Here is a 23726-nt window from a genome sequence, read left to right as displayed (position 1 = left end):
GCCAGAGGTGGTTCTGGCCAGCTCAGTAGATTGCTTTAAGAAAGGCCTGGATACTTTCCTGAATGTACATAATATAACTGGGTACTAACATAGGTAAAGTTGATCCAGGGAAAATCCGATTGCCTCTTGGGGGATCAGGAAGGAATTGTTTTCCCCTGCTGTAGCGAATTGGAGCATGCTCTGCTGGGGTTTTTTTTCGCCTTCCTCTGGATCAATTGTGGGCATAAAATTGGGTATTTGGATTGTACGATTATTTTTTATTTTATTTATTTGTTTTTAAGGTTGAACTGGATGGACTTGTGCCTTTTTTCAACCTGACTAACTATGTAACTATGTAACTATGTAACTATGTAAAGGCATTGTACAGCTAGCTATCAGGCTGGCAATCTGGTAAAATAGTGCGATGCTGCAGTTGTCCCTCACTGGCTCTAAAACTGAGAACAGAACGATCACATGACCGCTGTTACCTTGGTTCTTTGTCTTCACTGAGCAGAGAGCAGTGACCGTCAGTCTCTGTTCTGCCCCTCCAGTGCTCACTGGAGTGTCGGGCTGTGGAGGAGGTGAGAGTAGCTGGCTCAGCATCTCAATGCTGCACTGAGAGGCTGAGCCAGCTACTGGTCAGGCATCTGGGCGGATCCCAACCTTAAAGTCGGGATCTTTCCAGAGCCTGAACTGGCTCTGCAATGGCAGCCAACAGTGGGCTGAATCCTCCAGACAGCGAAATATGGCTCACAGGGGTGCAGAAATAAGTGCACTCCTGTCACCCATACAATAAGTATAGCCACAAATGCTTAATAGTTTGATATAAAGATATATGGACTGAATGCGCCCATATAATAAATTTTTTTATTCATATGTTTTAAAGCATATATCTAGGTTAAACCTATTTTTTTAGCGGGAGAAGGGGTACACTCTATGTCAAGTTAAAAAATGCTGTCTGTGTGCCCATTGGGGAGATGCACCCCCTCTATTTGTACATTTAACCATTGTCACAGAAAAAGAAAATGAGGGGGAAGTCCACAACTTTAGAGCTGTCCCCAGAACAAGTGATAGAGGAAATTTTCTAATTTCAATTGCATATTGAGTAAGTTCTGGCCAGTGGTCCATCCTAAAGACCCAGTAACCCAGTGGATGGTCTGTTGGAAAGGTCTCCAAGTCTGCTCTTGCCCCTAGATATTTCTGCACCATATAATGCAGACACTGGTTATGGTTGCTGGAACCTATCAGACCTTGTCACTGAGGACTGAAAAATTGTTTAAAGGCATCGGTCAGCCAGCCACCCTCTTCACCGCTCTTCCTCTGACTGAACAAAGCCTCGGAAACACATTGTCCAGCACCAGGAAATGGTAACCACCCAGGGTCTGGAAATGGGTTACACAAACTTTTCTTCAAGTCTTCCTAAAGATTTTTCATCCTCTGCACCCTCTGTGAAGGCAGGATGAATTTTGCAACCTTACCTTTGTAACGTGGATCAAGAAGGGTTGCCAGCCAGTAATGATCCCTCTCCTTGGTACCATGAATCCTAGGGTTCTTTCGCAGGCTTTGCAGAATTAGGGAGGCCATGCAGCGTAAGTTTGCAATGGCATAGTATTCTGAATCCTCTGGTTCGCTAAGGATCACATTATTTATCCGTAACTACCTCCTTCCAGCCACTACAACTCCTTGGGTTTCTTGGGACTGAAAACCATCCCTTGAAGACTGATGCATGTTCTCCTCAACATCCATGCTGTCACAGTCCTCCTCCTTCTCTTCTTCCTGTGTGTTTTGCGGAAAGGAAGTCCTCCTCTTCCTCCTGCTGTTCTGCCTCAAGTGCCCTGTCCATGATACCACAAAGTGTGTGCTCCAGCAGGAAGACTAGAGGGACAGTGTCACTGATGCATTCATTGTCACTGCTCACCATCCTTGTGGCCTCCTAAAATGGTGACAGGGCAGTGCATGCATCCTTGATCAGTAGCCACTGGCATGGCAAAAAAAAACTAAGATCCCCTGACCCTGTCCTAGTGCCATACTCGCAAAGGTACTCATTGATGGCCCTCTGCTGTGTGTGCAGCCACTAGTGGGTATGTCATAAATGAGGCGGTTGGTGGGCAGGTGCCATTCCCTTTGAATGTCAGCCAGCTAAGCACTGGCATTATATGACCTGGGGAAATGACCACAGACTTTTCTAGCCTGCCTCAGGAGATCTTGTAAGCCTGGGTACCTGGTCAAGAAACGCTGCACCGCCAAATTCAGGATGTGTGCAAAACATGGAACTTGGGTCAAGTGTCCCCGACAGTGGAGGGTGGAGAGAAGGTTGACGCCATTGTCGCATTCAACCATTCCTGGCTGAAGCTGGCATGGCGTCAACCACCTCTGAGCCTGCCCCTGCAGAGCTGACAGAATCTCTGTTCCAGCGTGACTCCTGTTCCCTAGGCAGACCAACTCAAGCACCACATGGCATCTTTGTTGCCTGACTGCTTGCATAGCTCCCTGAGCGCTAATGGAGCACTGCTGGTTCAGAGGAAAATTCTGCAGAAGAGACCATAGAGGAAGAAGAAGAAGAGGGAGGGGAGCATACAGATGTTGTGGCAGAATCACCACTAGCTTTTTGGAGGCATGGTGGCGGAACAAGCTCCAACACTGAACCCTGTCCTGCATCCTACCCAGCTGCCAGCAGAGTTACCCAGTGCGCCGTGAAGGAAAGGTATGGTCCCTGCCCATGCCTGCTGGACCATGAGTCACCGTTAATATGTACCTTACTGCTGAACCCCCTGTCCAACAAGGCTAAAACATTGCCTTCCTGTCAGGGCTGGGCTCAGCTAGGATAGGAGCTAATTGCCAGCTCCTATTTCTCCACAGTGACTCACCTGTTGGTGATATCCTGCTCATCGGTCCTGCCTACTTAAGCCGTCCAGTCCAGATGATCTCTGCCTTCGCCATGGCCACATCTCTAGAGACGCTCTCCTGTGTTCCTGTTAAAGATTTGCTTAGCTGACATTCCTTCTGGCTCCAGATCCTGCTGGTTTTTCATGGTTCATGGTTTCTGACACTTCCACATGGCAGTAGAGAGCTGGAATGGCCTTGCGTGAAAAGAAATGGCATTGTGGAACCTGCCACTGTGGTACAGCACATTCCACAAATTCTGCAAAGGGGGCTGAGTCTAAAAGCTGAAAAGGCAGCAGTTGCAGTGCTAGAAATTTGGCCAAGCTAGAATTTAGGGATATTATGTGATACCAATAATTAAATGTAAAAAAAAAAGTGAAAGAGACGCATAAAAAAAAAACAGAAGAATTTTAGAGCTCCCCCCACTTTAGCTAGTACCACTTGTAATACTTGAGGTCTCCCTGCAGTTAGCATAGTGCTACACATGTACCAGAGCTCCTGTGTAACTCTAAACTGAAGACCTGCAGAGGCTTTTAAAGTGTCAGAATTTTTAGGCTTCATGTAAACCCTGCCTACATTTACCACGGCCTTGGCTAAAAGCCTATGTGTGCATTGATGCCTAGGCTTTTATGGAGTTGAGTTTAGGAGCGTTGGAAAAAAAACGCCAAAAGCTCACTCAAGTTTAGGAGCTGCTAGTGTACATGAAGCTTAAGTTTGCCTCAGCTGTCCGTAGCCAGTGAGGGGCAGCATGGAATGCATAAGCCTCCTGTGTGGAGGGAGGAGGGGTCACAAGAGGCGAAATGCACCTTTGCCTGTGTAGACAAAAATCCTTGCAGCGGCCCTGTCTGTCTAGAGCTGTTGCATTTTAACTCTGTATGAGGTATCCCATAGGCTTTGCATAAACCGGGTTGATGAGGTGCTTGTAATGCCGTGTACACACGATCAAACAATTGGGTGGAAAAGTCTGGCAAACTCAAGTCCGCCGGACAATCCCCCCGTGTGTAGCCTCCGGCATACTTTTTTGACCCGAAAGTACGGTGGACTTAGAAAGTAGTTTTGCACTCCAATCTTCCCGCCGGACTTGCATTTCGGCCGACAATATGCCAGTCTGCCGTACTTTTGAAATGAACGGACTTTTCTCTCCAGGTAGGTGGGGCCCGCGAAGGAGACATCGCTGGCCCCGCCACCTGGTATGGACTTAAAGTGGAACCCCAACGCCGAAAAAAATCGGCGTGGGGGTTCCCCCCAGGACCACATCAGACCCTTGTCCGAGCACGCTACCCGGCCAGCCAGGAAAGGGGGGGGCGAGCGAGTGCCCCCCCCCTCCTGAGCCATACCAGGCCACGTGCCCTCAACATGGGGGGTGCCTTGGGGAAGGGGGGGCTGCGCGGTCTTTCTAGATTTATAGGTGGTGGGGGGTAGTGAGGTCTGGGTATTTTATTTTCTGAGACCAAATACGTTTGGGAATCTCTGGCCTAAACTGCAGAACACAGTAAAAAGACAGATACACTGAAACCCAGGGGACCCATAATGCAGCCCAAGTAGATCCTTACAATATTTATAAAAGTACTAAAAAAATAATTGGTTGTAAAAACTAATCATAATAGGCCAATATATAGTATGTTTGCAAAACAAAAGAACAAGGTAAATCCATAAATCTTACCTTCCAAATTTTTCATTTCAACTTTTAAGAGCTTCATTCCAGCACAGGTACTGAGTAAGCGATCTGTAGCATCTACGTTAGTACACAAATGAGAAGCAATGCCCACTGCTGACAAGGGCTCACCAACATCATGTAGTAAATCAAAAATTCCCAGCTCACATGCTGTAAACATGGTCTGAAAGGAAAATATACCATGTATTACTGTATTTGTACTGATCATTTACAAAATGTTATTTTTTTTTCATTCCCGGTCTAAAAAGTAGGGCAAATATACAGTATATGTAGCGCACCCCACGTAGGAGCCAGCGGTGAATAGGGATCTCCCACCTTGCACAGTGTTAAACCTGTTGAGAAGAAATAATAATGTAGGTTTAATTTCTTTTTTTTCATGAGCCCCATGAGAGGAAGGTGAAAAAAAGTCCACAATGAATTCAGCTATTTCCCAACTTATAATGAATTACCTATCCTTAAATATTATAAACAATATTATATTTGGAAAGCTAGAAACCAAAGAACCAAGATATTTAAATTTTCTGGTTGGTTAGATAAAAAAACATGATACCACTAAGATGAGTGGTACTTTACCATTGGTCCAAGACTCCAAGCTGTCCATTAAGCTCAGCGCCTCTGACAAGAAGGGAGGAGAGGCACTGTGAGCTCAACCTCTCAGTCTGCTGCAAAACAGAGTGTGCCAGCTTGCATTTAAACTGGCTGCTCTGGATTTAGCTTCTGTGAGGCTGTGCAAGGAGCTCCGTATCTCCGGAACCATAGATGATCGGAGCCCCAAATTTAGGCCAGTGGTGGGGTATGACTTCAGCTACATACCCCCCCCCCCCCCCTCAAATTTTGGGTCGTTGCTGAGCTACAACCCTCAAACTGAATCTTTTTTTTTTTTATGCTCATGGCAGGTGAGGCTCTGCCTCCCCTGACTGCACGTCCCTGACATATACAATCAACACTATACAAGCAGATACACATTATGAGATTGAACATATTACTTAGAAGATATTTCGGAACAAGTATTTCTGCCCTTGGACATGCCTGATGGTTGAAAGGGATATTACATAAATCTACAAAAAGGTAATCAATAGAGCTTTCAACCAATGGAAAAGAAGTTACACCTCCTGGGCTAGGCGTATTATAATTGTATGAGCCTATTGTCAAAAATGGCATATAGGATCAAGATAGCTGTTATGGAGGGACACTCATTCAGACGCACAGATACACACACTCCATTCATCAACTCCTATCTCCATATTCATGAAGATTCCTTGACACCATATACTTTGAAAGTCTGAGGGCAAGAAGTAATTCCTCTTTAAGCAGAAGCCATCTTGGAAACCACGGCAGCCATTTTAAAACTCTGGTAACCATCATTTCAGACCAGTAGCCATTTTGGAAAGGGTTATTATGTCATATTGGTGTTATCTTCATTTTTTTCTTATTGATTATTATATACAGTTGGATAATTATTCCTCTTGAGTCAATAACCGTCTTGTAGATTTATCTCTAAGCTTAAATTTTTCATTATAATTTTTATAGTTTCCACCCTATTGACATAGTGAACGTCTAATTATATTTCACGTTATTTATCACTTACTTACCTGCAGTATAGTAATGGTTGAATATATATATATATAACTATTTTGCATGAATACATGTCTGGTGAATAAATCTCCTATTTTTAGTCTGTGTTTATATTGATTGATCTTGTATCTTAAAGATATTATTGTTTAAAAATGACTCATTCATAAATACCATGCAGGAAAGTTATCCTCATAAGCCCAGCAACTTTGAACTTTTGAAATTTATTAGGGGATATTTATTTAAAATCACAGACTCAACTGGCACACTGGCAATTGATCTGAAAAGACAACAATCAGATAAGCAAAGGCCCTTTACAGGCAGGGACCGTGGGCCCCTTAGTTGTGTAGCAAAAGTCAGTTTCTAGCTTCCATCCATGTGGCTACTGATCCCAGCACCACCTCTTCAGGCCATGCGAGCCCATCTGGCTGCAGCTTCCCCTTTCCTGACCCTCCTGGCTATTTCCCACAGTCCTGCCAGACTGCACACTCACCAGCCCTCTTGACTGATTTCTCACTGGAGATTTCCTGGACATGCTAACCCTCTCCCATTGTCCTCACTGCTGTTTCCGTGCATCCAGGACAGGACTCCATGTGTTTTGAGAGGTTCCCTCCAGCACCTGAGCTCCCAGGACCGAGGTCACCCCCCTCCAGACTAGGGGGCACAATAAAGAGCCTCAGACCTCCTCCTCAGCACTCTATCTCCAATATTCCACCCAACACCACTGCCCTTGCTAGGCTGACCCTGAGTATAAAAGAGGGGCCTACCCCCTGCCAGCCCTTTTGCTGGGGATTGGCTGTGGCCCTCCTCAATACTTCAGGAAGCTCCTCCCAACCTCCCTCCCATTTTTCTGGAAACTTCTCCAAGGTTCCAGCAAGTAGGGGGAGGTACCAGAGGCACTGCCTGATAAGTCATCCAGCATCCCTGGGTCACTCACCCTGACCCAGATTCAACCTAGTCTGGCTTTCAGCCATACTAATTTACCAACACTAACAAAAAACTACTAGCACACTAGCTAGAGGGTTGTACATAAGGTACATATTGCCTTAAATGATATGTGTAAGAATCATTCTAAGTGTCAATTTTAAAGAAACTTCTACTGATGGTGACTGTCTTTGATTTTGTGAAAATGCTAGTTGCATGACTATCTTTGACCTTTGGAGTCACTGACCTTGAAAAAGTTGCTGGCGAAGATTGAAGTGACTGATCAGTTTATTTCATTCCAGCTCGTGGGGTTTGCTTTACAAATAAAGACAAATAAACTGTTTACTTTGCAATGGCATTTTCCCTTAATCTTAGTGATTGTGAGGAATCTGTGCTGAATTCCATCACCCAATCACGTGTAGGCAAAAAAAAACAACAGTTTTTTATTATTTTCCTTGCATGTGATTGGGTATTCAATATAAAGTGAATTTTCACCACATTCACTAAGCTCAGGGAAAATTCCCCCACAAATGCAAATTCCCCTTTAACCTCCCTGGCGGTATGATTAGTTCTGGTTTTAGGTGCTGAAAGCGGTACAATTATTTTGCATGGAAATTTGGCGTTTTATATTGTAGTCCTGTAATTCTTAGGAATAACTCTCTTATATCTGTTCAAACCAGAGTCTAGCAGACATCCCGGGTATGATAAAGTTTATGATATAATAAATAATAATAAAAATTATTCAATAATGTAATCAAATCCAAAAACACTGAAATTTGCTAATTTGCAGAATTGTCGCTGTCATTAGATTTAGTGTTTGATTATGAATTTCCCCACAAATCGCTATCGCTCAATTCTGCAAGTGATTCTAATTTATTATCACTGTTTTCTAGTTGGTCTAAAATCACTTTTGACATAAAGGGACAGTTTTTGGGTGCTATGGACAATCTCCAAATTCCAGGCAGAAAAAACAGTATTTATAATATAAAAGTGCATGCAGGGCACTGGACAGACCACTGGGGACAAAGGGGATGTGTAATTTTTTTATACAGTACTGTAATCTGTAAGATTACAGTACTGTGTGTGTTTTGTGTGTTTTTACTTTTTTGAATTTGGCGCCGATCTCTGCTCCCGTGCGCCGTAACGTCGTAGGGAACGGAGCTCGGGGGCATTCGGGCACTGTGTGAATCGAGCGGAGGACAGCTCGATCACACAGCGTGGAGGACATCGCTGGATCCAGGGGACAAGGTAAGTAACTTCTCCCTGTGTCCTCCCTGTATCCAGCTATGCGATCCCGAGTCTGGCTCGGGGTTACCGCTCGTGGTACTGAAATCCCAGCCCGAGCCAGACTCGAGATTACCGCTAGGGCGGTTAAAGTGAACAGCCTATTTGTCTTTAGTAAATCAATTAAAGCTAAATCATCTGAAGCTAATGGATTAGCACGGCAATCAGACAGCTAGTATTTTTCAAAAGGACAGCTCAGCGATGGTATAGGAAATAATATAGGAAATAGTATAGGAAATAGTCCAAAAATTGAAACAAAACAAAAACACAGTAGTACATGCTTTAATTAGAGGAAGTTGTATTATGCTCCTTGCACAGTTATGCTCCTTATTAGGCTCTGCTCACACTAGTGTAATTTCAGATGCAACTTTAGTCACATAGATTTTCATGAAAATGAAAATCACATTGTGGCCGTTCACATCAATGCGACTCAAGGCTCCTGTACTACTTTGATGCGATTCCATTGTGCTTTTGGCCCATAGAATATGTAGACCTTATTAACCACTTCAATATTGGTTACTTTTACCCCCTTCCTGCGCAGGCCAATTTTTAGCTTTTAGCAAGGTCGCACATTAACCACCTCAATACAGGGCACTTTCACCCCTTCCTGCCCAGGCCATTTTTCAGCTTTCATTGCTGTCACACTTTGAACGACAATTGCACGATCATGCTACACTGTAACCATGTGAAATGTTTATAATTTTTTTCACACAGATAGAGCTTTCTTTTGGTAGTATTTAATCACTACTGGGTTTTTTATTTTTAGTTTCTGTCAGTAAATTTTGGATATAAGTAATTTTTCTCCTTCATTGACAGGCGCTGATAAGGGGGCGCTGATGAGGGGGCACTGATGAGGTGACACTTATGGGCACTATAGAGGTGGCACTTATGGGCACTGACTAGGTGGCACTGATGAGGAGGTATGAATATGCAGCATTTATGGGCACTGATAGGTGGCACTGATAGGCGGCACTGATAGGCGGCACTGATGAGCACTCATAGGCGGCACTGGTGGGCACTGATGGGTGGCACTGGTGGGCACTGATAGGTGGCACTGCTGGGCAGAGATAGGCGGCCCTGGTGGGCACTAATAGCCAGCACGGATGGGCGGCACTTATGGGTACTGATGGGCATTGATGTGTGGCATTGATGGGCAGCACTGATAGCCAGCATTGACTGGCATCAATAATTGGCACTGAATGCTGCCACTTGTGGGCACTGATTGCTGGCACTGTGGGGGCTTTATTGTAATCAGGGCACTGATGATGAAGAGAGGAGCGCCAATTACCGGCATCTCCATGTTTACAAGTGAACAACTGTGATTGGACACAGCCGACAGGGCAGGACTTACCATTGGGCTTGACTGGGCTCAAGCCCATGGGCCCCGCCCAATAGGGGGCCCCGCAGAGATACATAGCCAAGTGTACTCAACTTGGCTCTGCTCACAGTCCCGCCCTATGATGGACATAACACAGGGACTGGGCGTGACTGTGAGCCGAGCCGAGGACTCTGTATCTCGGCGGCGCCATTTTTAAACTTCAAGACTGCAATGACAAGGTTGCAAATGACACTGGGGCAAGGCTGCAAATGACAAGGCTGCAAATGACACTGACAAGGCTACAATGCAGATGGACACTGATAAGGCTGCATGATGGGCATTTAAATGTAAGTTTTTTTCGCTTAAACTTCCCTCCTAAAAGTTTTTTTCCTTAAAATTCCCTCCTAAACTTGCGGTGCGTGTTATACGCTGATAAATACGGTAATGTATAGACGGTAGGGCCCGAAAGTGACTCAAGCCCAGGGGCCCCAACCACCCTAAGTCCTGCCCTGACAGCCGATCACATGGTTAAAGAGCCGCGTGTGCGGCTCTTTACAGAGATCGGGTCTCGCCGCCTCCTAGCAACGTGGCACGGCTGCGATCGTAGCGTTGCGCGCCCCGCGGTCTTGTAAGAGTGGCCGTTCTTAGTCACGTCATATGCCATCCAGAAGGAGAGCCGCACCTCCCCGCTGTCATTTAACGGTGGGCAGGTGGCAAGTTGTTAAATGACAAATGTATGGTCATGCAACACTGTACCCAAACAAAATTGTTATAATGTTGTTCACACAACTCAAGCTTTCTTTTGGGGGCATTTAATCACCACTGAGTTTTAAAAATGTTTGCCAAATAAATAAAAAAAGACTGAACATTTTGAAAAAGAAAACAAAAAATAAATTCTGTTATAAAATATTGCAAATAACTAATCTTTCTTCATAAATTTAGGCCAAAATGTATTCTGTTACATTTCTTTGCTGAAAATAACCCAAATCAGTGTATATTATTTAGTCTATAGGAAAGGTATAGAGTGCACAAACTATGGTATATATCTGAAAATTGATCACTCCTGATGTACTGACAGTCTCATTACTTGAGGCCCAAAAATATCAGGACAGTACAAATCCCACCTAAATGACCCCTTTTTGGAAAGTAGACAGTCCAAGGAACAAAGTACGAGTCATGGCAAGTTTTTTTAAATTTTTGTCATCATTGTTTGGAAAATTAAGAATTAAAAAAAAAATTCACAATTCTTTTTTTTTAACCACTTAAGGACTGCCTCATGCCGATATACGTTGGCAGAATGGCACGGCTGGGCACAAGCTCCGTGATCGTGGCCGCGGGACCAGCGAACCTGATCACTGCTGGTGTCCCGCGATCAGGTCACAGAGCTGAAGAACGAGGAGAGGTCTGTGTAAACAAACCTCTCCCCGTGCTTCCCTGTGTGGCTGTCACCGATCGTCTGTTCCCTTTTATAGATCAGTGACCGCACATGCCAGGCCACGCCCCCTACAATAAAAAAAACACATAACGTCATACATAACACCTACACTGCCTCCTAGTGGTTAACTCCTTCACTGTCATTTACGCAGGAATCAGTGCATTTAAATAGCACTGATTGCTGTATAAATGACAATGGTTCCAAAAATGTGTCAAAAATGTCCGATGTGTCCGCCATAATGTCGCAGTCACAATAAAAATCACTGATCGCCGCCATTACTAGTAAAAAAAAATATTAATAAAAATGCTATAAAACTATCCCCTATTTTGTAAACGCTATAACTTTTGCGCAAACCAATCAATAATCGCTAATTGCAATTTTCTTTTACCAAAAATATGTGAAAGAATACGTATCGGCCTAAACTGAGGGAAAAAAATGTTTTTTTATTTTTTGGGGGGATATTTATTATAGAAAAAAGTAAAAAATATTGCTTTTTTTTCAAAATTGTCGCTCTAAAGAAAGCTCTATTTGTGGGAAAAAAAGGATGCCAATTTTATTTGGGAGCCACGTCGCACGACCGCGCAATTGTCAGTTAACGTGACGCAGTGCCGAATCGTAAAAAGGGGCTTGGTCCTTTGGCTGCAAATTGGTTCGGGGCTTAAGTGGTTACTATATACAGTCACCAATGCAGTACAGCATCATCATATAACTGGTGTGGCAGTGATCAGGGACACTGACTGTTGACAGTAAAAAAAATTCTGTGAATTTCATTGCTATAAGCAAGCATAGTTGCCAACATTGTAAAAAAACTCTATAGGCTGTGGGTGGAGTCTTATTATAATGAGGGGGTGTGGCATGCATTTGTAGGCGTGACATAGCAAGAAAAAAAAACCTGGTGTTAGCGCTTCAATCATCCCAGCATCATGGTTGTTGTGGTGTCAGGATGATTGAAGCGCATTATTACTATTATTACATTGTAATATAGAATGAAATCATTCAACTCACCATAATCCAGAAACAGTGGGACCCTTGAGCGTGTCACCTGCCACGTCGCCTGCCACCAGATGCCATCAGGTGCCCCCAGCAAAGTCCGTCCTTGCATCAGGTGCCCCCAGCAGAGTCCATCCTTACATCCTGCAATCCCAGTGCAGTCCCTCCTTACACCAGGCAATCCCAGCGGAGTCCCTCCTTACACCAGGCATTCCCAGCAGCATCCCTCCTTAAACCAGGAATTCTCAATGAAGTCCCTCCTTACACCAGGCATTCCCAGCGGAGTCACTCCATTTATTAGGTGTCCCCCAGTGGAGCCCCCTTCTCATCAACTGTCCCCCAGTGGAGCCCCCCTGTCCCAGGAAATTCAGGACAGTTGGTAAGTATGTAAGCAAGTATTATATTGAATAAAACAGATTGATTCAGCTTGCTTTGTCGTGATTAGCTGTCTGTACAATGTAATCACATTGACCAATCACAGCTAACAACATAATTGTACACAATTGATGGCATGAAAGGAAGCCATCCATTGTTTACAACTGACATGTGACCTGCTGTGATTGGTCACATGGTACCAGCAGCAAGCCGGTACACTGATGAGTCATTCGATGAACACAGCCGGTGACAGATTTCCCCACAGCGTTGTATAATCTCACTGAAAATTTGACTAAAGTCAGATTGCTGTAGTGTGAACCTAGCCTAACATCAATTCTGGAAAGAGGGAGCCCTTCAGGCGAGCTGGAGGACCATGGGTTATTTATAGCGGAAAACGATACAACTGTTACATCAGAGAGCTTCCACAGCTACACACTTAAAGTCACACTAAAGTCTCTTTTTTTTGTTCCAAATAACAAACATGTTATATGTACCTGCTCTGTGTAATGGTTTTGCACAGAGCAGCCCAGATCCACCTCTTCTTGGGTCCCTCTTTGGCACTCCTGTTGAGTGGCCCCACAGCAAACAGCTGCTTTGTGATTTGTCAGGCAAATGGCTGGTATTAGCACCTAAATCATCCTGAAACCATGCTTGATATGGTGTTAGCATAGGCATGTGCACAGGGTGATTAGGGTGTGCCTAGGAATTTTACCCCCTTCCTGACCAGAGCACTTTGTCGGTCAGTGCGATACGGCACTGTGTTGCTTTAACTGACAATTGCGTGGTCGTACTACGTGGTTCCCAAACAAAATTGACGTCCTTATTTTCCCACAAATAGAGCTTTCTTTTGGTGGTATTTTAGCACCCCTGTGTTTTTTTTTTGCGCTATAATCAAAAAAAGAGGGACAATTTTGAAAAAAAAACGCATAATTTTTTACATTTTGCTATAATAAATATCCCCCAAAAATATTTTAAAAAAATTATATTTTCCTCAGTTTAGGCCGATACGTATTCTTCTACATATTTTTGGTAAAACAAAATCGCAATAAGCGTTTATTGATTGGTTTGCGCAAAAGTTATAGCGTTTAAAAAATAGGGGATAGTTTTATGGCATTTTTATGAATAATTTTTTTTACTAGTAATGGCGGCGATTTACAATTTTATCATGAATGCAACATTATGGCGGACACATTGGACATTTTTGACACATTTTTGGGACCATTGTCATTTATACAGCAATCAGTGTGCTGTACAAATGCACTGATTCCTGTGTAAATTACACTGGCAGTGAAGGGGTTAACCACTAGGGGGCAGGGTAAGGGTTAAGTGTGTCCTGGGGTGTGTTTCTAACTGTGGAGGGGTGTGGCTACGTGTAACATGTCACTGATCTCTGCTCCCTATCACAGACAGCAGAGATCAGTGACACTAGGCAGAATGGGGAGATGCTTGTTAACATTAGCATCTCCCCGTTCTTCTTCCCCGTGAGACGATCGCGGGTATTCCTGTGGCGATCGAGTTCAGGGGAGCCGCGACCCAACTCACGGAGGTCCCGGCTGGCATGCGCACGTGATGGCATGGCGGCAAATTTAAAGGGACGTACCTGTACGCCCATTTGCCCAGCCACGCCATTCTGCCGATGTACATTGGCGTGCGCTGGTTAGGAACACATTATACCCGTATTTAAGGTGTATAGTGATATGCTCCCAATCAACTGGCTCCCACCACCAGCGCCCCTTCCTGTTACAGCAGGTGGCGTTCATGTGTGTTTGAGCTTTGGGGTACAAACCCTAATGCAATAGTCTGTGCACACCTATGGGTATCAGGATGATTAAGTCACATTATTTCTGTTACTACATTGTAATATATAATAAAATTGTTTTTAATCACCATAATGCAGAATCAGTGGGAACCCTGAGCTTGTCACGTGCCACATGATGCAGCATGCCACCGTTGCCTGCCACCAAATGCAACTTGTCACTTGCCACTGCTGCCTGCCACGAGATGCAGCGTGCCACTGTTGCCTGCCTCCAGATGTGGCTTGTCACTTGCCACCAGATGCAGTTTGTCATTTTCCACCCATAGCCTGCCACCAGATGCAGTGTGCCACTTTCCACCCATATCCTACCACCAGATGCAGTGTGCCACTTCCCACTCTTAGTCTGCCACCAGATGCAGTGTGTCACCCTTAGCCAGCCACCAGATGCAGGGCAACTTGCCACATAGCCTGCCACCAGATGCAGTGTGCCACTTTCCACCCATAGCCTTCCACCAGATGCAACGTGTGACACATGCCATCCATAGCCTGCCAACAGATGCAGTGTGCCACTTGCCACCCATAGCCTGTCACCAGATAAAGTGTAATTTGCCACTCGCAGCCTACCACTAGTCCGACACACTGGAACTCCAGGAAGGTGAACGCCCCCCTCCCACCGCTGGCCGCTGATGTGACTCCACCCATGCTGATGCCTGCCCAAAAGTGAAGGACTACAAGTCCCAGCTAGAACCCCTGATATCTGAAGATGTGACCCCCCCCCCCCCCCCCAAAATTGAAGGAAGGCTTTCAGACAGAAGGCTTTTTATCTTAATGCATAAAATGCATTAAGACAAAAAATCTTCTCACTTTACAACCACTTTTGGCCATAGATGGGTAGAATTTCTAACAAAAATCCTTATGAGAAGCAATGTTCTAAGAAACTTTGTTTTTCTGATCATTATTGAGTCAATTCAGTGTTTTTTCTTGCACGCAACAACAAGCGAAAACAAAGGAGCAAGTCGGAAATTTTTTCTCCAACGCACAAATTTCCAACAGTGTATGTGGTTTTCATTCGGTAAAGTTAATTTATTCCAAAATCAAATGTTAAAAGCAAACAAAATCTTTTGAATGACTTTGAATGTTCTGATTCTGAGAATGTTTTAAGAATTTTCTTTAGGCTTTCCTAATGCCCCGTACACACGAGAGGACTTATGTCCGACAGACCTCCAAAGGAGTTCCGCCGGAGTTCCGACGGAGTTCTGGCGGACTTTTCGACCGAACGGACTTGGACACACACCATCACACCAAACTCCGACGGAGTCGAACGTGATGACGTACGACTGGATTCGAATAAGGAAGTTCATAGCCAGTAGCCAATAGCTGCCCTAGCGTCGGTTTTAGTCCGTCGGAGTAGCATACACACGAGCGGATTTTTCGAAGGGGACCGGGTCCGGCGGAGTTCCGTCGGGAAAATTTGAAGCATGCTTCATTTCTAAAGTCCGTCAGACTTTAGCGAAGCTAAAGTCCGTTGCAGCCCACACACGATCGAATAGTCTGACGGACTCAGTCCCTCGGACTTTGGATGTCGAAAAGTCCGCTCGTGTGTACGGGGCATTAGAATTTTTTTTCAAAATTCTATCTAGCTATGGACAGCGTTATTGAGCTTTAGTTGGCCATACAAGTATCTTTTTTTTTTTGATCAGCAGTGGGCTGATTGAAAAAACTGCATGGATCTCCCATCCAATCAAGGTGTATGGGGGAATCCTCCCTACTGTGTAATTGGCTTGATCAGATGCATGTTCAAGCCAGTAATATCAGTTGCTCTCACTGTGTCCCAGGAGCCAGATGCCCCTGGTCACTACCTGTAGGAGTAATCTTCTTATACACTGAAGGTAATCAGTCCTAAAAGAGTGATCACCCTTCCAATGCATCGACGTACTGGAACGGTAGTGGTAAAATTTGTATACAATGCTATATTAGGCATTGTTTTGTATTGAGTTGGAAAGATTAAAACCTTGATCACCTTTGACCCTGTTTATGACATTTCACCTCACTTTATATGCCCATGACAGCCCATGACAGCAGAAATAGAAACAAAAACAATTGTTAACAAGATAGGAAGAGAGTAATAATAGCATGACAGAGGTTCTAAACCTACCTAATTTTACTGAACAACACGTGTTTGTTGTACACTCGGTGAACTTACATCACTTCCTGTTCTGAAAGAAACTTATGGAAAATCACTCCAATGGGATAAGAGACCCTACTATAAACCTGACCAAGGTTATCCCCCTACCCCACTAATTTTGCCTGGGGGTCTTTGTTTATCTTTACAGGCCAGTTCACTCTGAATGTCTAACAGTCCTTGAAATGTGTAATATCAATCACAATTCCAAACTTGAGGTGACGTAAAAAAAGGTGAAATTCAACTTCTGATGTGTAGAATAATACCACCACCACCGTGATAAAGAAGGGGAGAGGAGGCTTACCAAATGACGTGGAAGAATCAGAGGAAAGCTTACGCCTCTCGAGTCATATGGGCCTGTAGGTTAGCAAACCAGATAATCATACATCTAGTTTGTAATCTCCTGCAAGTCTTCAGGTCATGAAATCATCTGTAGCGATCCTCCTATAGTGCTCATCCCATGAAAATAGGGGGCTCAGGTATCAAAGACCATGGAAGTAGAAAACTAGCATAGCGTGATACCGTTTTAACATCCAATTAACAGAGGACGACTGTTTAGTTGGAACGTGTTGGATGGACCCCCTTACAGACATCGCTACTTTCTGACTATGTTATTACGATTGAACCAAATGTGAGTGTAATTTTATTATTATTTTTTAATAAATTGGATCTTAAAACGGTATCACGCTATGCTAGTTTTCTACTTCCATGGTCTTTGATACCTGAGCCCCCTATTTTTGTGGGATGAGCACTATAGGAGGATCGCTACGGATGATTTCATGACCTGAAGACTTGCGGGAGATTACACACTAGATGTATGATTATCTGGTTTGCTAACCTACAGGCCCATATGACTCGAGAGGCGTAAGCCTTCCTCTGAGTCCACGTCATTTGGTAAGCCTCCTCTCCCCTTCTTTATCACGGTGGTGGTGGTATTATTCTACACATCAGAAGTTGAATTTCACCTTTTTTTACGTCACCTCAAGTTTGGAATTGTGATTGCTATTACACATTTCAAGGACTGTTAGACGTTCACTTGATGGACTGTATATGTTAAATTCATTTTATTTACTTTAACCTTTTGTGTGCATGAGGTTCATGCACTCTTCCACCTGGGAGTTAGATCTCTTGATATATAACGGAATTTACACATATTTCCTTTTTTCGAAGTGTATGTAATTTTCTTTGCTTGAATTAGTGCCTTATTGGTTCATGTGGTTTGTTGCCACCTAAGCGCCACACTTTTTTGTTTTAATTTTTGCATGTCACTGTGTAGTCTGTGTAGTCTTCAGTAGTGTTGGCAGCTGGGTAGAACACATCTTTTCACAGCGCAGTATTATTTTACACCTTTATTCCTCAGTTCACTCTGAATGGACAGCTGCCGGAGAGTTAAGTTAAACTTCAGAGGTGTACCTCTCCTGGAGCTGTCAATGCTGAATGCAGTACAGGGTGGTGTGGTGCATGATTCAGCGAATCACACAGCTCTTTTTTTGATACAGACTTTATTTGAAGTGCACAAAACTGATACACTGCTGTATAGTGACATTTCATCCTGTGCGGTGCTCTGTGATAGAATACAGCATGCCTACATTTTATTGCAGATCGCTGGGCTTTGTTGTGAATGGGACACACAGAAAACAATTGTGCAATACAGTGCAGTAAAAGGTCAGTCACCTCACATAGTGTGAATTGGGCCTACAACATTTTCCACCTGATCTTAAATACCTCAATAATATAATATATTGTAATTTCTTTCCTTCCCAAACTTTGATGGTCGGAGTGATCTGCCAACAGATAAAGCTGCCTCCACGCCTATCCCCACCCCATCACCACCACCCCCACCAATTTTTCTTTTCCCATTTTTCCCATCAATACCATAGTTCAATCAAATAAAATGGTATATATATGATATATATGCTCCAACTTGAAGACTCTCAAATTTAGAGTTAAGACTGCAGTGTACAAAGGAGCCTTGGTGAGGCACTGCGGCTTCCACATATATTTGCAAATGTGTGCAATTAAAACCTCAGTTTTTACCATGAACTTTTGAACAAGGTCAGTTTGCTGTTTTCCAGGCTAGCTGATAAGTGTGCTGGGAAATGTTTGCTCCGATATAAAATGGTATATAGTACCTCAGTATATACCCATGTAAGATAGAGAATATAATATATTGAAATGTGAGCATATGTAAATGACATGTTGTTGTAGGGGCTCATTTTAATCCCAGCAATAAGAGCAATTTGGAGAATTGATTATTTAATATCCAGTAGCTTAAAGAGTAACTCTACTTTTGTTGAGAGGAAAAACATTCCCCTCTGTGTGGTCTGTGTGCACATTGCAGAGATTTTAACAAACTTTGTTGCAGATTTCTAAAGGCCCATACACACGATCAGACTTTTTGACAACAAACATGCAAATTAGCTGTTTCGGAGCAACATCTGACCGTGTGTACGCTCCATCGGACAAACTTTTTTGGTTTTTATCTGACTTTTGTTGGCTGTGCGAACGGACAAACTTTCTGGCAACAAAAGTCCGATGGAGCAAAGTCTGATCGTGTGTACAGAAAACCATAGGACTTTTGTACAAAGTACAAACAGGCATGCTCAGAACCAATGCAAACGATCAGCCAACACAAAAGTTGACCAAAGGTGGCGGTAAAGAGCAGAAAAACCATGTGATTTGGTGAAAGTTGGCTGAAAAAGTCCTGCTGTGTGTATGCAATACAAGTTCAGGGCCGACGCCCTTTGTACAAAAATCCAAGGGAAAGTTTGTACAAAGTCCTATCGTGTGTATGAGGCTTAACTTTTGCTATCCGGAAAAAAAACCCAGTGGGTTTGTCTGTGTTCATGCAGTAAGTGAATCTAATCTGATTGGTTTCATAATCACTAATCAGCTGCTGCACCTGCAGGGATCTAATAAGGAAAATGGCAGGATCCCTTTAGATGTGATTTTCTATTGGGAGTATCTCACCAAAATTTATTTATTTTTGTTGCAGGGGGTACCTGATATGTTATTTGTATCTTAGTGTAGACTTCTGGGAAAATCAATGAGCCAATCACACTATCAGGAAATGATGTTTCTAGGGGGCGGGTAGCCATATTGCTTTGCATTTTACTGAACATTACAGAGCTGCAAATTGAAAATAATTTTTTTTTTTTTTTTTTATAAAATTCAATTACAATATGACTAGTGTCTCAACTGTATATGCTATATTACCTTTTTTTTTATTTGCTATTTTTGTTCCCATGAAAGTGGAGTTACCCTTTAAATGTTAACTTGCCATTTATGCTATAGGGTATCAACAAGAAACAGTCCCTGGAATTCATAAAGGATGCCAGACAGATTTTGAGTCTCTCATGCATCGTAAAAAAGGCGCAGAGTGTGCCAAATTCAGGTACCTGTCTAGAACTTGTGCTTGAATTTAGTACATGCTGCAACACTTTTAAAATGCATGTGAGACACTTTAGCAAAATCTGTCTCTTTGCCAAAACAGAGATGGTCTTAAGGCCACTTTTGTGACATACAAAACTGCCATTTTCTATTTGGCGCATTCACTGAGCCATAATGTAAAAGTGACACATTTTAAAACTGCCTGAATTTAGTGCAGGAGTCCGGTCAGAACCAAAAGTTTTGCAGATTCTTTATGAATTTGTTGCAATACATTACTAAAAGAGGGATTATTATTACTATTAATATTATTATAATACAGGATTTATATAGAGCCAACAGTTTGCGCAGTGCTTTACAACATGAGGGCAGACAGTACAGTTACAATACAATTCAATACAGGAGGGATCAGAGGGCCCTGCTTGTTAGAGCTTACAATCCAGAAGGGAGGGTCGAGTGAAACAAATGGTAATAACTATGGGGGAGGAGCTGCTGGAGAAAATGTAAATACAGTTGTTAGGTAAGGGTAGGATAGGCTTCTCTGAAGAGGAGACTTTTTTAGTGATCATCTTAAAGCTAAAAGAGTAGGAGATAATTGGACAGATTGGGGTAAGGAGATCCATAGGTTTGGAGAGGCTCTGGAAAAGTCCTGGAGGCGAGTATGGGAGGAGGCGATGAGGGAGCTAGAGAGCAGGAGGTCTTGAGAGGAACGAAGAGAATTATTAGTTTGGTATTTTGGGACTAGGTAAATGATGTAGCTGGGGACTAAGCTGTGGATGGCTTTATATTGTAAGTTGTTGTTAGTATTTTGAATTCAATTAGTTGAGTAAGTGGAAGCCAGTGAAGGGATTGACAGAGAGGAGTAGCAGACAGAGTGATTGGTAAGGTTACTGAGTCTGGTAGCAGGCACAGCATTCATGATGGATTGAAGGGGGGATAGAGTATGTAGAGGTAAGCCAATAGAATGGGAGTTTCAGTAGTTGAGGCGAAAGTTGACCAGAGAATTAATTAAGAGCTTTGTTGTGTCTTGGCTAGAAAGGAAAGGAGCATATTTTGGAGATGTTGTAGAGGTTGAGGCGGCAAGATTTGGACAGTGATTTAACGTGGGGCCTTAAGGAGAGTTCAGAGTTCAGGACTACACCTAGGACCATGGCATGCGGGGATGGGCTTATAGTTGTGCCATCGATTTTGACAGAGAGATCGGGGAAGGGGCACATGGGGGAGGAAAAATTATAAGTTCAGTTCTGGATATATTAAGTTTGAGGAAGTGGTGTGACATCCAGACTGATATATTTGTTAGTAAATGAGTGATACTTGAAGAGACGGAGTGGGTGAGCTGAGGGGCAGAGAAATAGATTTGTGTGTCGTCAGTGTAGAGATGGTATTGGAAGCCATGGGGATTAATGCCAGTAAAGGTGTGCAGCAGCTTTATTGAATTCCACCCAAACTGTCCTATTTTATCTTGAACTTGGCTCAGGTGTTGCACCACAATGTAGAAGTGGATCAGTGGTGGGAGGTGCTAAACTTTTTTGGGGTGGTGGCAAACAAACTCCCCCCTCCAGGGTCATGACATCATGGCTTCCCTAGCTTCTCCTCTTGGATAACCAGGTCTTCTTTAAATCCACCTCCTGTCCTGATGGTCTGGGAGGAGAAGCCATAAACTGATAGCTAATATTGATTCACTAGTGTCACAAGTGGGTTCCCAACTTTTTTTCAAGCCAATTAGAGCCACAGGCTGTAAAAAAAAACTATGAAACCAGAGCCCCACATGCAAACTGCATGCAAACTATGGGGGGCACCGCCTGCACTCATTATGGACCGGCCGCCACTGAAGTGGAGCAAATTAGGACTACCTGAATTTGGCATACAAGTTGCTATCAGGACCAGAATTGTCACAGATTTTTGTTTTTATTAGGTGCAACACATTAACAAGAGCAATCCACACCAGAAAAGTAGCACAGCAGCTTTATTGAATTTCCCCTAATGGGCTGTATCCAGTTTATACATTTTTAATTTAGTAATATTTTTGGAAGGCCTCATATTACCTCAGTACTTAGATCAGATGAAACAATGACTAAACAAATAGTTCTCTAAAAGGGGGAATAATGTTCACATGACTTCTGCTGCAAAATGAATGTCTAATAGGCAATATGGAGCTGTTTAGTGGATGTATATATACTGTAAAAGTTACAACCAAACAATGAACAGTCAAGTACAAAAGTAAAAATACTAAATATAAAGAAAATAGTATTTTAGACATATATTCTTACCTTTGAGACTAAAAAGCCATCCCTATAACCCAGCAATTGCTTTAGATTGTCAAGTTCGGAGGAGCTCATGTTGGTGTGATATTCAGTGGCTTGGTCTGTCATCATAAGCTGCTTTCTATCTGCACATATAATACTATAAAGAACTAAGCCGGGCTTAGACATTTGATTCCACACCCAACCTAATTTTGGGGGCAGCCTATTCCTGGATTTATTGGAGCTGTTAAGAGATGGAAACTGTACATGTGTTGTTTGTGAGCTGAATTGACCTCCTGTAATTTAAGATCCCATATCTCTGATAAGGAACTTGAGGAACTTGAGTACTTGGAAATGTGGGCACACTTGGAGGATCACATGAATTGTAGTGTTTCATCCACAGCAAATAATTTTTGACGATTTATCATGGACTTTAGTTTTTTTTATTTAAATGCCATTCACTTATTTAACACTTGTACACATTATTCATTGTTTGGGATAATAAATTATATGCTGAGGTTCTGTTGCATATTTGTTTACACTAATGCACTTTATATATGTTTCGTTAATTATTATTGGGGATGAGCTGAACACCCCCTGGTTCGGTTCGCACCAGAACCTGCGAACAGGCCTAAAATTTCACGTGAACTTTAGAACCCTATTAAAGTCGATGGGACTCGAACGTTTGAAATCAAAAGTGCTCATTTTAAAGGCTAATATGCAAGTTATTGTCCTAAAAAGGGTTTGGTGACCCGACTCCTGCCCCAGCGGACATGTATCAATGCAAAAAAAAACTTTTAAAAACTGAAGTTTTTTCAGGAGCAGTGATTTTAATAATGCTTAAAGTGAAACAATAAAAGTGTAATATTCCTTTAAATTTCATACCTGGGGGTGTGTATAGTATGCCTGTAAATGGGCGCATGTTTCCCGTGCTTAGAACTGTCCCTGCATAAAGTGTAATTTCTGGAGGGAAAAAAGTCATTTAAAAGCACTCGTGGCTATAATGAATTGTCGGCTCCCCATAATACAGAGAACAGTCAGGTTTCCGTTACATCAGAGGGGGGTGGGGTCACCTGCCCATCACTGGGGAAGCCCGTGTTTCCCCTTGCGTCAGAGGGGGGGGCAGGGTCAGGTGACGGGTGGCCCCATCCTCCTCATCTAAGTCCTGTCAGGCTGCTGGGATTCCCGCAGTGTCTCCGGTGGAGACAAGATGCACTGCGCTTGACCATCGAGAGAGATCACCCATCACTGGACCTCGGAGAGATGATCAGCCATCGTGGGATACCAAGAGTGTATTACCACCGCTGGAATCTTTTTGTCATTTTTTTATTTTTAATAAAGGACTTATCCCAACAGTGTCTGTGTCTTTTTTAACAATTTTTTACACTTTCTTTGTGAAATGTTAGGGTACAATGTACCGCTACCATTTCAAATGGGGGGCAGGATCTGAGGGTCCCCTTGTTAAAGGGGGCTTCCAGATTCTAATAAGCCCCCCACTCACAGACCCCCACAGCCACCGGCCAAGGTTGTGGGGATGAAGCCCTTGTTCCCATCAACATGGGGACATGGTGCTTTGAGGGGTCACAGACCCCCAAACCATCCTCCCAATGTTGAGGGCATGTGGCCTTGTATGTTTTTTTTTTTAATTTGGCGTGCAGTTGCCCTTAAAATCCATACCAGACCTGGTCTGGTATGGATATTTGGGGGGAACCCCATGCATTTT

General features: G+C 43.3%; 1 protein-coding gene across 1 annotated transcript in view; it reads right to left on the bottom strand.

Moving 5' to 3' along the window:
- Positions 1-22173, bottom strand: part of LOC143982241 (acetylserotonin O-methyltransferase-like) — a 59998-nt gene extending 37825 nt beyond the window's left edge. Inside the window, exons 1-2 of the mRNA XM_077480795.1 lie at positions 22031-22173; positions 4526-4700 (exon numbers count right to left, since the gene is read on the bottom strand). Of these exons, the coding sequence (XP_077336921.1) occupies positions 4526-4700; positions 22031-22135 (280 nt within the window). The 5' untranslated portion in view covers positions 22136-22173. The remainder of the gene's footprint in view (positions 1-4525; positions 4701-22030) is intronic.
- Between the last annotated feature and the right edge of the window lie 1553 nt (positions 22174-23726).

The sequence above is a fragment of the Lithobates pipiens genome, unplaced genomic scaffold (genome assembly GCF_037356315.1).
Source record: "Lithobates pipiens isolate NorthernLeopardFrog02 unplaced genomic scaffold, aLitPip1_a1.2 Scaffold_16, whole genome shotgun sequence".
NCBI classification, from domain to species: Eukaryota; Metazoa; Chordata; class Amphibia; order Anura; family Ranidae; genus Lithobates; species Lithobates pipiens.
This window is presented reverse-complemented; position numbering and strand designations above follow the sequence as displayed.